General features: G+C 33.5%; 1 protein-coding gene and 1 pseudogene across 1 annotated transcript; both read right to left on the bottom strand.

The window, feature by feature from the left end:
• Positions 1–1,512: 1,512 nt before the first annotated feature.
• On the bottom strand, positions 1,513–2,339 carry LOC145011124 (abscisic acid receptor PYL4 pseudogene; annotated as a pseudogene).
• Positions 2,340–8,972: 6,633 nt separating this feature from the next.
• Positions 8,973–11,205, bottom strand: LOC145013089 (uncharacterized). The gene is made up of 4 exons (XM_078971890.1): positions 11,050–11,205; positions 9,647–9,752; positions 9,423–9,547; positions 8,973–9,338 (listed from the first exon to the last, which is right to left on the bottom strand). Exons 2-4 carry the CDS (start codon positions 9,726–9,728, stop codon positions 9,108–9,110), a joined length of 438 nt encoding a protein of 145 aa, XP_078828016.1. The 5' UTR covers positions 9,729–9,752; positions 11,050–11,205; the 3' UTR covers positions 8,973–9,107.
• Between the last annotated feature and the right edge of the window lie 3,390 nt (positions 11,206–14,595).

Genomic DNA, 14,595 nt, shown 5'->3' with positions numbered 1-14,595 from the left:
ATAAATAAACTGAGTGGGTCAGGTTGGGAAACATGGTGAGTACATACGGTTTTCAACCCACAATAATATGATTATTATGTTTAATCATCAAACAGTTAACTCAATTACTTATCCTCATTATCTTCTTTACACTTAAGTATCTACCCTGGGAATCACCTATTTCTCATTCATTCGCTCCTAAGGATTATCCTAAGGAATAGGTACGAAGTCCATCGTTATCAATGGCACAGCTGTCAAGCACAACTGGTTGTTACATTATCTTCATGCTTATTTCTTGAAAATTTGTGATTAATTCCCTTGTGCAATTTGCTTTGTTCCTCGCTTCAACCCTTCCTTGGACTTTAAAACCATACATAAAAAAAATGGAAAAACACATTTAGAACCTGGTTGTTACAGTGGTGGTTGTAGTTGTACCTTGGATATCAGACATATCCTTAGAATAGATATCAAGCCATTGAATTATAGGAAAATATATGGATTGAATTATACAGAAAGAGAGCACACATATTCAGAACATAAGCCACAAGGGATACATGAAAAGTAAGAAGGGAAAATATAATTGTCTTCTTTTCCACAATATTAGTTGCCACACCAATAGGGGTGATATAGAGAGTCTATGGTTTCATTAGAGGTGCTCAAGGAGGTGATGGGGGATACAAATGACAATTCTAGGTTAAATGCCCATAAATAGACTCAAATCCCGAGAAAATGACATCAACCCATTGCTTGGGCACCCGACCTCCAATACGACAAATAACTGTCTCTGATTAAATAGAGGCGCCCAACGACTCGGCACCCTACACCTTCATGCTTATTTCTTGAAAATTTGTGATTAATTCCGTTGTGCAATCTGCTTTGTTCCTCGCTTCAACCATTCCTTGGACTTTAAAACCATAAATCAATAAATGGAAAAAACACATTTAGAACCCGATTGTTACAATGATGATGGTAGTTGTACCCTGGATATCACACATATCCTTAGAATATATATCAAGCCATTGAATTATCTGAAAATAGATGGATTGAATTATACAGAAAGAGAGCACACAAATTGAGAACATAAGCAACAAGGGAGACATGAAAAGTAAGAGGGAAAAACAACGCTGTCTTATTTTTCCACAACATTAATTGCGACACTAATAAGGGTGATATAGACACTAAGAGCGACATGACAATCAATATGACAACCCAAGCATTAGGGGTGACATCAAACGCATCCGGTTGCCCCTAAATTCCGTATCACCCTGTTTTTGTCGCCATTATTTGTTCATATGTTTTGTTTTACTAATTAATAAAACAATTATGACGGATTATATGGCCTACTCACGAAATATAACATGTGGAAAAGTCATGGAAACAAGTGTGGGTAATTCGATATCTAAAAGTTCAATGGTAAAATTATGGGTGTTATATATGTAGGTAATTCTGGGGAAAAGGTTACCAAATGTAGTTTATAGCTCTCATTTTTTTTAACGGCATTACATATTCATTTTTAAACATTAAAACTAATAATGAGGAAGGAACATAATATTCTATTAAACATGAGAGTAATCTAGGATATTTCATAACATTACACCATGAAATACCAACCTGATAAAAATCCCACGAAAAAACATAAGAAAATTATACCAATGACCAATTAGCTTAAAAGCTGTCCAATAAAATGCAGAGTAACTAATTATGGGTTAAATTTTCAGCCATTTGCTTGAGTGACTGCAGGTTACATCGTACAATGGTATCGACGAACACACACGTCTCTTCCTTGGTGTTCCCCGGTGGCACGTCAACAACGTACGACTCCACGATGATGGTGTTTCCGCCACGCGTCGGTAAAGAATGGAGCGTGGTGACAGACCGGTAGTTTTTCAGGCGATGGTCTCCACCGACGACGCTGAAGCTCATGACATGGCGTTCGTCATCAAGGATCTCAAGCCGCTCCATGCTGGAACCGGCCGGCAACCCCGACACCACTTGGACCTCCCTTACGGAACCCACGTCACCGTCTCCGACGATGACGTGACAGCTCTTAAGAAAGTGTTTATACGCCTGTGGGTTGTCGAAGCGACGGACGACCGACCAGACAGTTTCCATGGGGGCGGAGATCGACAAGGTTATTGTGGAAGAACACTGGTTTTGACCCACCGCGTGAGTGTGGTGGTGGTGGAGGTCTTCGGGGAGGTAAACAGACGGTGTAACTCTCCATATCGTAGTGGTGGTACTAGAGGAATGATTGCGGTGGTTCACGGTGGTTTTGAGGTTGTTGTTTTCTTGAATTCTTTGGACTTGAACCGAGGAAAGCATTGCTTGATTCTTTTAATGAACCGACACTGTGGTACGTACCGTGTGTGTGTGTATATATATATATATATATATATATATATATATATATATATATATATATATATATATATATATATATATATATATATATATATATATATATTTGTGTGTATATATGTATGTATATGTGAGGATTGGAAATGGGATTGCAAGTTGCATGCAATTAGTTTGAATTTGGTTGGGGGGAGCATGCAAGTAGAAGGAGCAACTTGCATATAAACTTTTACTTTTAGATCCCTTCGGCGATTATCATTAATCATTACTTTATGATATACTTTCTCAGACTTCTAGAAAATTAGAAATTTAATCTAAATAATTTATAATATGAAGTATTGATAGAGTGTTTTTTTAGCCATCTAAGTTAATCATTTTGATATATGGCATGCGAGAATTTGTGTTGTTGTTTTAACCGATCGATTGATGGTTTTAACTCTTAAGCGAGAATTTTTAAAAGGTGAATCACTTATATTTGAGAAGTACAGAGAGTATTGATGAACACTTCGAAGATTAGAATCGACCTAATTGTTCTTATTTCAAGCTCGGTTTCATTTTAATTGTAACTCAACGGGGTACAATCAATGCAAACCTTGATCGATATTAGTAAAGCCAGGTAATTATTTAAATGACATGTTAGTGAATAGTGAACATGTAATATTTTTATTTGGGATAATGATTTGAAAGGGTAACGAACTTTCGATTTTTGTCACATTTAGTCACTAAACTTTTTTTCGTTATCTATTTGCCATTGAACTATTAAAACTGTTCACATTTTACACTTATGACCGACTGTTGCCGGTCATAGGGGTAAAATATGAACAATTTCAATAGTTTAATGGCAAATAGATAACGAAAAAAAGTTTAGTGACTAAATATGAACAAAATCGAAAGTTCGTTTCCCTCTAAAAAGTTCAATGACTAAATGTGAACAAACTTCCTCTTGTATTATGTTTTACCAAATTATTTGTTTTTGTTAAATTGTAGCAACATTTGTTGATGAAGAAATTTATGAAAAAAAAAAAAAAAAAAAAAACCTGAAAATATATTTAAAAAAAAAACAAAAAACCAAAACCGAAATAAAAAACCAATGGTTTGACATTTTCCAAAATAAAAAATCAAAAATTCCAATCTGATTTTGGTTTACAAAAAAATGAACCATTCTCACTGATGTGAATTATGACCATTGGTTTGGCATGCGAAATTTGTGACATCCCATGAATATGTAGTTACAACATCGTCTGAACTCGTAATTCATAGTAAGGGGTTAGAGTATCATCGCATGAATACGTAGTTACAACATCGTTTGAAATCGTAATTCATCACCTACATGTTATGGGCCTGCTGGTGTTTCCACTAGGTTGTCTAGAATAGTCCGTGGTCGTCATCTATACTCTGGTGGATTACTACATCACCACATTGCTGGTTAAGGTTATGGTTTCATCCTGTATCACATATTCATCATCATCTATTTACCTAATTATCATCACCTTTCTATCATCACCTATCTCTCATCATTTTATTTCATCACATTGTTGGTTAAGGTTATTCTTCCTAACTTCGAACCCCAAGGTTTACTCTGCTAAAGCTTCATATTCTTGGCTCTCTAGACCTAGAAGGGTCCAGATCTATCACACCAAAAAGCTCAAGATAGTTCTTCCTCTCACTCTACACACTCAAGCTCACTAGGGTTCTCACTTATGAGAAAGGTAGTCGCAATTGAAGGCCATAAGTGTCTTTAAATATGGCTCGGGCCCAAAGATTTACGGTTTCTGCCAACAGTGTGGACTCGTTAAGTCGCCTCACCGACTCGTCGAGTCTATTCATTAATCTGAGTTATCAGTCGCGACCTTACTCGACGAGTTGAGGCGTCAACTCGTCGAGTCTCTCTTCTTAACTCAAAAGAGAAATACTTAAATTATGATACCTGGAAATCCGGATGTTACATTTTGTTTTTTTATTTCATAGATTTCATCATCAACAAATGTTGCTACAATTAAACAAAAATAAATATTTTTGCTAAAACATAATACAATAGGAATAGGAAGTTTGTTCACATTTAGTCATTGAACTTTTTAGAGGGAAACGAACTTTCGATTTTGTTCGCATTTAGTCACTAAACTTTTTTTCGTTATCTATTTGTCACTAAACTATTGAAACTATTCACATTTTACCCTTATGACCGGTAACAGCCGGTCATAAGGGTAAAATGTGAGCAGTTTCAATAGTTCAATGGCAAATAGATAATAAAAAAAAGTTTAGTGACTAAATGTGACAAAAGTCAAAAGTTCGTTACCCTTTCAAGTCATTATCCCTTTTTATTTTGGTACGAGACTCTTACATGCATTGATGTTAGCATTAATAAAATAATACTACCATTTACTTCAACTCCTAAGATTAAATAATACCTTTTCTAGAAGGCATGGTAAAAAAAATTAGCGTCATGGTCTCCCACAAGGAATATGTTAAGTCAAAGGCTAGTAATTCAACTACTAATACAAGACTATATTGTAGTATAACCAGACAAACTATACAAATGCCGAAACTAATTAAGACCAAAACTGAAAAGTTAAGATTATTTGTTGTCAATTAGTCTAAAAATTATCCTTATAATCTCTTACTTTTAACCTAGTTGCATTTTTCAATTGTTCTCCATATATGCCTTTTTCTTTATGAGTGATTGCTTTGGAAACTTAACTTAAATTTCGTCAACAACTACTCTAATACATATAGTCGAATAATTAAAACAATAAAGTACCATATGCTATACCTAACAGCTACCATAGCTAATCAACTTGTGGTTTCTTTTATGTTCTCAACTTCTTCACATGCTAGTTTTCTACAAAGAACACACCAATTGGCGATTGGCCACCATTCCAGTCATCTATATTCTAGTGGATTTCTCCCAAAAAAAAAAAAAAAAAAAACCATTAGTAGCATTCGAATTTTTAATGATACTTTTAAACTTGACAGTGAATTATCATATTTAAGTTTTAATAAAGAGCGATATATATAAAACCAATTAACACTACAAAAAAGGAGTTCAGACATCACCAAATTCATGAAACGGATCATAAAATTATCCTGTGAGTATACGTTGGTTACTAATTTTTGAGCGACAAGATTAGTTATGGAACATCCCAATTTAACGATGAAAATATACATCGTTGATTTGACACTTTACACTCATTAAACAACCACAAACCGACAAATTAACGGCAAACATATTTAGCCACAAATTAGCGATTCGTTTTAGTTATAAAATCTTTCATGGTTTATCGATATTAACTGTTTTTAATTTATAAAATTAAATATCACAACAATAAACATACACACAAACGTAAATATAGCAAAATCAAATACAATATTTTTTATAGCTATGAGGATGGGCCGACGTCGGGTGGAGGGGCAAATGGGTTGATTCATGGGGATGAATCCCAATCAAAAGATCAATAATAATTGGGAGGAAAAGGCCCTAAATCTACTCCTCAGGTTGTTTTGTAGGAGTTCTTTCGTTTCTTTTTATTCCGGTTTAATATATATATATATATATATATATATATATATATATATATATATATATATATATATATATATATATATATATATATATATATATATATATATATATATATATATAAATAATTTGAGACCATTCTAATTTTGTGAGACCATTAGACCAAATCTAAAAATAATTTTAAAATGCAAAATAAATGGAAAAATCCAAAAATTCTTTTTTTAAATATTATTTTCGGAACTTGAATTAACTAAAAAAATATAAAAAAAAATAAAAAAGATTCCGTTTTTTTTTTTTTTTTTGAAAAATACGTGAAATATTCTAAATAGAATATTACACTGATATATTCTAAAAAATAATTTTAAAATGCAAAATAAATGGAAAAATCTAAAAATTCTTTTTTTAAATATTATTTTCGGAACTTGAATTAACTAAAAAAAATTTAAAAAAAATCTTTTTTTTTTTTAAAAATACGTGAAATATTCTAAATAGAATATTACACTGCACATATTCTAAAAATAATTTTAAAATGCAAAATAAATAGAAAAATCAAAAAATTCTTTTTTTAAATATTATTTTCAGAACATGAATTAACTAAAAAAAAATAAAAATAAATAAATAAATGCGTCTTACGGTCTCACAAAATATAGGTGGTCTCAAATGAACCTAACCCTATATATATATATATATATATATATATATATATATATATATATATATATATATATATATATATATATATATATATATATATATATATATATATATATGGCGAATTTTTATGGGTTGTTTGTACATCTAATATAACAAATAAAAATCTGTTTGTCATATGACATACAACCAATTTAGAACAAAAGTAATTAGAAAAGTTGCTAATGGTTCATTTAACAGTAATGGTTTTTTTTATCACAAAATTTCAATTTTCACGCCGAGTTTCGATTTTGACAAATTTTAGTGTTAAATGAACAATGTTACGATCATTCCTAAAAACATTTGAAAAGTTACAGAAATTTCAAATAAATATAGTGTAATTAAAATGACATCCCTAGATTACTATCTCCTCAATTCTAAATCAATCTCCAATTCCATTTTCAAGCTGCCCTTTCCTTATCCATCCAAAAATTTCAATTTTAAAATCACAAATTAATGTTGGTTTATAGAATTTGTATTTTACTAAAAAATTATTTCGATATTAATGTTGGTTTTTGAGAAAATTAAAAGTTATAAATCAATTTCCTATATAATAAAGATATATTAATATATGAGTTTTAAGTCTTACTTATATAAACTTTATACTGAAACTAATATAAAAAAGGGTAACCCATAGTACGTATAAAGTGAAAAATGGATTAGTTTTTTAAATAATATTTTTTTGCCACGAGATCCTCGAAAAATAGATAGGATTGTTATTTTAGATCCAAAACACGGTTCACCAAGGAGGCCATTATGATCAACAAGAATTTAATTTTTATCCTATCTGATTTGGATTTTCAAATTTAAAGAAATGATTTTTAAAATGCTATCAAGATACATTTTAATGTTTTTATCAACCAAACAATATCAATATATTTATAAATGTTAAATATATCCGGTTGTTATTTTGTCAGCAAGTAACAAATTAATCATTAATGTATACAGGTACCAAAAAGATGGATACAGACAAAACTTGACATGAGCATTGAAATTTAACAAAGTTGAAGCATGGCGACAGCCTGTATATGGCCAACCTAAACAAAAACCCAAACCAAATACTCACGACTTATAACTTATCCATCCCAAACTCCTACTTGTATTGTTTCAAGGAAAAGCTTTGCTCATTCAATTTTGGCTGTATGTGGACAAGATGAAAACAAGTTGTTGCGGGCTCCGTACATATAATTGACTATCAATGTTTAATGTACGTGTTTGTCTACTCTTATAGGTAAACCTACAAGACGGTTTTCATTAACTCTATATATCTTTGTGTGGGCCCTTATACGTATATGTACGACGAAAGCACGTGTTCATGACAATCGTAAACTTTCTCTTTTGCTGACACATACCTTATGGGTAGGAATGTTCGTTTGAATGGGTAGGTTTAATTCGATTTAGTAAATCCATATTGATTTCAGTTTTTAAATTAACCTGAATAGTTTGAATTAAGTATATATCCCATACGCACCAACTCATTCATAATTCAGTTGCACCAACGGTTTTTACAATTTGGTTTTTAAAAACAGTACAACACAATATATAAATTACATGCTAACAAGCCCGAATTGCTTAATTCAAATAGACAATGGAGCAATTTGTAAAAAAATGTTAATAAATAATAACTAGTTATAAAAAATATATTAAAAACATAAATATAAATAAATAAATAAGAAATCAGTTTTTTTTAATTATCCTATTCTCGTTTTAGTAACCAAAATACATATAATATTCAAAATAATAATTCAGTTTTAGTCGAAACCAATATACAAATTCGAATATTCAAACTATATAGTTCAATTCAAACTGTCCAATTGGCACTCCGGTTATATTCAAAATAGTAAACAACGGTTCTTATAGGTTTTTTGGAAGGTTTCATGAGTTTTTTTAATATTCATCTTAAACAATAAAATTTTGTAAAAAGAGAACATGATTACAAAACAAATTTAGCATATCTAACACTTTATTTTCTACATATTCAAATGAACAAAATGTAAACCGTCTAATATACGCCACACATGAGTTGTTTGATATTCATCTTCAACAATAAAGTGTACACATTTCGTCTCAAAAGAGAACAGGATTCTTGGTCAGTTCTACAAGGCAATGTATCAAGTTTCCAACTCTTGCTAGTAGAGATGCTTCTACAAGGTTGAACAAATTTGTGCCTTTTATATTAAACATTTTAGGGTGGCAAACTAACTTAAATCGATTACCTACAAAAACTCAATTCAACAATAGAGGTTTGGATAATTCTCTCATTCATTTGCTCACTTTGTGATGAAACTGTTGAATCTATTGAACATCTTTTTGCTACTTGTTTGTTAGCATAAAGTATAGTAGTATAAAACATGTTTAGACATCTTTAGTGATTTGTCTATGTAAAAGACCAATTGAAGTAAACACTTGCCAACTTGCAAGCAATTGACAATTTCCCACAAAAACTCAACGAATTATTCAATAAAAGATCCAAATTCAAAAGGTCAACAAAATGAAACTTAAAAACCTTTCAAGTTGAACTAATTAAACATGATTTATAATTTTTTTTTTTAGAAAAAAGGCCAACCTAAGATGTGGTGTTTGACTCTGGTGCACCTTTCACATAAATTGGGTGAAGTACATGGCCTTCTTTGGGCTCAACATGGATCCACTTGCGTCCACTAAGCTTATGGCGTTCAAATTTCACACACCCTTCTTTCAAAGCATAAAGTGTATGATCTTTTCCCATTCCTACATAATCTCCTGGGTGGAAACGAGTCCCTCTTTGTCTCACAATGATATTCCCAGGTACCACTCTCTGTATTTCCCAAATATAAATATAAATAAATAAACAAAACATATGATTTAAATATTTAATATGAATTTAGAATTTTAGTTGAACCTCGCCACCAAACTTCTTGACACCAAGCATCTTGGGTTTTGAGTCACGTCCGTTTTTTGTTGACCCTGCTGTTTTTTTGGTGGCCCAACGTCTGAATATCATGCTTAATCCATCTCCAGTTACATCTATCATTCAGTTAAAATTAATAAAAAATGTTACCACAATTAAAAGAAGATGATGGAAAGACAATAAATAAATAAATTAAAGGGTTATAAGAGGTGTACCTCTTGCAGAACTGTAGACAGGAATTTTTGTAACCAGGTTGCTAACAGTTAATCTTTTACACAAAGAAGCTGCAAAATTCATCCTCCTCTTTTATGTAACTAAAACCTGTAAAAAAAAAAAAAAGGATTTAAAAATAATGAGAACAAGTCACTGAAGGCACCTATATAACCTAATTGAGCAATTGTCAAAGCTTCTATTGAAAGAGGAGCATATAGAAGAAGAGGGAGAATATGATGATTAGAGATTACAGATCTCTAGTGAAGGAAATGAGAAAATTACAAACTTTTTAGAATTTTTGTTCATGTAAGACTTTTTTTTTTCTTGGTACTTTATCATTATAAGGTGTTTCCCTATCAAGATTTAAGGTATTTAAGGCATCTATTTTTTTTTTTTCAGAGGGACAATGTCATTAAACAGTAACCAAGTTTTAGATTTATTCCAACCTAATTAAGAGGTTTTACAACTCAAGATTCAGTTTTGTTCCAATTTTATAAAACTTTATACATTTTTGATCTGCTGCTATGTCATTTGAAAACCAGGTTTGCCTTCTACCTGTTCTTCAGGTAAACCATATTATTAAACACATGTACGCTTCAAGTAATGCTAATATCATGGAAAGTAATAGCAGTTTTGCAATAGCAAGTCTTTGCAACTAACAAACTTGCATGCTCAGAAGTACCAAAGATTTAGGAGCTTAAATATCAAAAGAACAATGTTGTTAGATATATATATGATGCAAGCATCGTGTTAGTTGAATTTATCATTGTTGCATCACTATGAAGGATCAACTAGCTTAAAATACACAACAGGTACCAATGCTAGGTTAGGATCCGCTACTAAACTCTTAAAGGGAATCATGGTGGCATACGAATAACCTTATCTTGAGACCATTGCAAGTGTCAAGATTGAGAAGAAGTTGAAAGTAGATTAGTCTGAAACATCCGACAATACTCAACTGAAAGAAGCAACTTCAGTTATGAAAGTCACTGGAAAACATCATAAACCCTCTAAACCCTAATTCCAACGGAGAATATAACCCATTTAAAGAACATAATTTAAACTCTATACACAGAACGGATAGATAAAGCTAACAAACAATCACAAGGGTAATTGGCCTAGGGTGTCTAAGTTCCAATGTAAGACCTCATATTCCTGGTTAAACCCCAATTAAAGAATCAAACTTGGCAATTTGAATGATAACAGCGTGCGATGCATTAGTACACCAAAACATAAAGAACAAAAACAGGATGACCTGAAATCGACCAAAAAACGAGGAGCAGTAGCACGACTACAAGGTAAAATCGATTTGCAACAAAAGAATTCATGATAAAGTCATCCAGAAAATAAACCCTAGGTTAATTTCAAAGAAACACATAAAGAGGATATAGGAAGAGAAGCCTACAGAATTGACAACTTTGATGTTACTTATCAAGTCGGAGGTCAAGAGCCTTGGTCGCTCAATTTATTGGTGGAGATTTGCCGATCAGGCAAGAACAGGAGGGAAGTCGCAAGAAGGAAAAAGAAAACGTTGGATCGGTGAATGATGAGATTGAGGTAAAAGAAAAACCATCGTTCATATTTTGGGCTAAAAAGTAGCCGATGGGCTGGCCCAGAAGAAAGATACTTTTTAAATAGACCCACGATGAAGTTGTGAAAAAGCGGTGTGAAAACGCAAAAGTAGCGGTACCATAAATTATGTCAAAAATCTTTGATCAATGAAACAATCTAGAAACTATAATGTACCTTCTTCTGTTATTGCATCGTGAAGTTCTTTACGATACCATTAAAAGCATCATTTAGCTTTATTTGCATAAACATGAATGTTGTAAATAAATATACATTTTACTAACTTGGTCTAAAGAAGCTTACGAGGATCTGTAATTCTGTATGAATCAATTCCTGGACCTGTTTGAGTTCAGCACTTGAGCACAACGAGTTCTTTAATTCTGATTTCAGACCTGTTTGAGTTCAGCACTGCCTACATATCATAAACACAAAGAGATTAAACTTGTAAAGAGATTAAACCAAAAATCAGAGAGGTGGAATCAAACCTGTGAAAAGATTTAACCTGTTAAAAAATAAAAAAGAAATCGTGTGTTAAACTGTTAAAGAATTCAGAAAATGAAGTGGGATCGAACCTCTAAAGAGATCAAACCAGAAAGAAATGGAGCTGGAAGCGGAGCTTAGCTATGTTTGGAAACTGAATCGGCTTCGGTTCCCGTCCCAGGATATTGGTGAGATTGCGGTGGAATATTGGTTTGAAGACCCGTTATTTTTTCTAGGTCTTCAAACCAGTATCCCGCCGTAATCTCACTGATATCTCAACGTCATTAACCACACAATCAAGAAGTCAAACAAAACTAAAATGCTTGTAATTTGTAGGTTAGGGTTTACGCCTCCAAGGTGAAGTCGGGAAGGACTAGGGGTAGGCATGCACAAAAAAACCGGTTCAAGATCCGAACCGGTCAAAGAACCGTTAAACCGGTTTCCGCTGAACCGGTCCACAGTGAACCGAACCACCGGTTTACACCCATTCGAGATGTAACTCCCCATTCTTAAAGTATTATGTATGAGTCCCTGAGATTTAAGAGAAAAGGTAATGTTGGTCCTTTTATGGGAAATGGGTTTTATCCGAGAAGGCTTCGGACTGGTGTGTGTGTGTTGATAGAAGCATAGGGCTTCTCGCCACCCTCGTGTGAATATAAAGTTTATCGGAAGCGGGTTTAGAGTAGAGGAGTTACGATGTTTCGAAGGTGATATCAATTATAGCTCCTAAGGGGAAATTAGAATAAGAGGTTCCATGCATGCCATGCATGCGTATTTGAATTTGGTTGGGTACGCCCAGTGTAAGTTGGACGTACGCCCAGCGTAGTGAGGGAAAGAAACACGGGTGATGGTCAAAGTACGCCCAATGTACTCTCAGACTTCCAAAACCCTAATTTTAAGGGCAGCCACTATATAAAGATCATAAAGGCTTCCTCCTTAGCCCCCATAAGCACTCTCTTAACCTCAAGAACCCTAGATAGTCGTCCCACCTCCATTGTTGGGTGTGTTTGGTCTTGGAAAGCTTATTTTGGCAAAAGAGAAGCTAGAAGAAGAAAGGAGAAGTTGTCAAAGAAGGAGAGGAACAATTGGAGCTTATAGATCTGGAAAGACATCATCCTTTGGAGCCTATTTGAGGTATAAAGCTTCTTGCTTGGCATTCATATTGTGTAGATCTATGTATTGTGAAGCTTTGACACCATTCTTGTCCCAAAAGTCCTCATCTTGTTGCATGCTTCGAGTTGGTCAATATTATTTGTCCTTTCAGACCTTAGGAAAGGTCTTGAGTGAGAAAAATGAGGTCCCAAGGGTTGTGGTTGTTCCATGTGTGAGATAAGTAGGTATTAATGGATTAAGACCATAGATTAAGAGCTTTACGGACGTCCCAGGTGATATAGTTCAAGACTTTATGGATCCTAGGCATATTTGGCCTAAGGATATGAAGTTTGGGCTTAAGAGCTTAAGCCATCAAGCAGTTGTATGAATTTGTTGAGCCACAAGGTTATCCCCCGCGTAACCTATGAGTACGCCCCGCGTAGAGAGTAAGTGCCCCGATCCCCAACTGCGAATCAACGTGTACACCCCACGTACCAAGGAGGGTACGCCCAGCATACTCCCCCTGTTGGATTTCCATTTGGGGCCTTGGAGTTTGGGTTGTTATTGGGCTGTTGGTTTATGGGCCATGACTGGAAATTTATGAATAGAGTATTTTGGGCCCAATTATTATTATGGACCTTGGATCTAGGCCCATTTGGTAAGGAGGGCCCAATTTAGTAAATTAGGCCAATATTGGGCTTTGTAGAAGATTTGGACTTTGGTCTTGGCCCAATAAGTGGATGTATGTTTGGCCTAATGATTATTTTGTTATGATGGCTAGTTCGGGACTTTCGGTGAGTCGGTGATTCAAGAATCTGCTTCTTCAGTTCAGAGTTTCGCCAATCGCGAGGTGAGTTATCCTCACTATATCGACAGGGTCAAAGGCACCAAGGTCGGCCCTTTTCGGATCGTAATCCGGGTATCATTGTTATGTTTGTTGGATTAGTGTCTAAGTGCATAACTATTTTGGTATGTACTTGACCCGATGGTGCATGGTCCTTTTGGGTTGCCTTCACCAAAGCAACTTGATTGGAGAAATATATAGAGAGAGAGGATAATATGATTTATTAATATGTTATAAGAATAATATATTAAAGGAGAAATCATATTAGTTTAATTAATATTGGTCAATAATTAATTAAGAATTAATTTTGTGATCAAGTGTAATTAATTAAACTAGAGGGGCTGAATTGTAATTATGTGATAGTTACAAAATATGGTAATAGTTATCCTAAATATAGGTTGAACGAATTCAAGGAGATAAGGATCCTTGAAATCATCCAAAGGATAAAGAATAAGGGTTTTCAAGGCTTATCTTATGGTTGCTTGGTGGGCAAGCAACTAGATAAGGATAAGGACTAAAACCCTAATCCTAACCCTATATAAAGACCCCTAAGGCCTTAGAATTTGTGGACTTGATCCCTAGAGCATCTAAGGATGAATTCCTACCCTTTTCCTCTCTCTTTATACCTTCTCCATTTGCTCTTGGTGTTTGTGAACCATTAGAGGAGTGACACTTGTGACTCTAAGCCTTCCAAAGTCAATACAAGGAGATTTGGGATTGTTATTGCTACATAACAATCAAGGTAATATTATAAACCTATTCTTATGTTAATATGATTACTTATATGCTAGAATTAGGGTTTCTTTATGTGTTCATAATGTTGTGTATCTAATAGTGAAAACATAGATCCAATTATAGGGTTGCATGCACACATAGGATTGTCTGTATAAAAACCAACAGTGGTATCAGAGCCTTTGGTTAACTTGTTTTCAATTAGTATTATACAATGTATGAACTTGAAAAATT

Source organism: Lactuca saligna, chromosome 8 (genome assembly GCF_052625555.1).
Source record: "Lactuca saligna cultivar CGN05327 chromosome 8, ASM5262555v1, whole genome shotgun sequence".
Lineage (NCBI taxonomy): Eukaryota > Viridiplantae > Streptophyta > Magnoliopsida > Asterales > Asteraceae > Lactuca > Lactuca saligna.
Note: the sequence above shows the minus strand (reverse complement) of the source record. Positions and strands in the feature narration are given on the sequence as shown.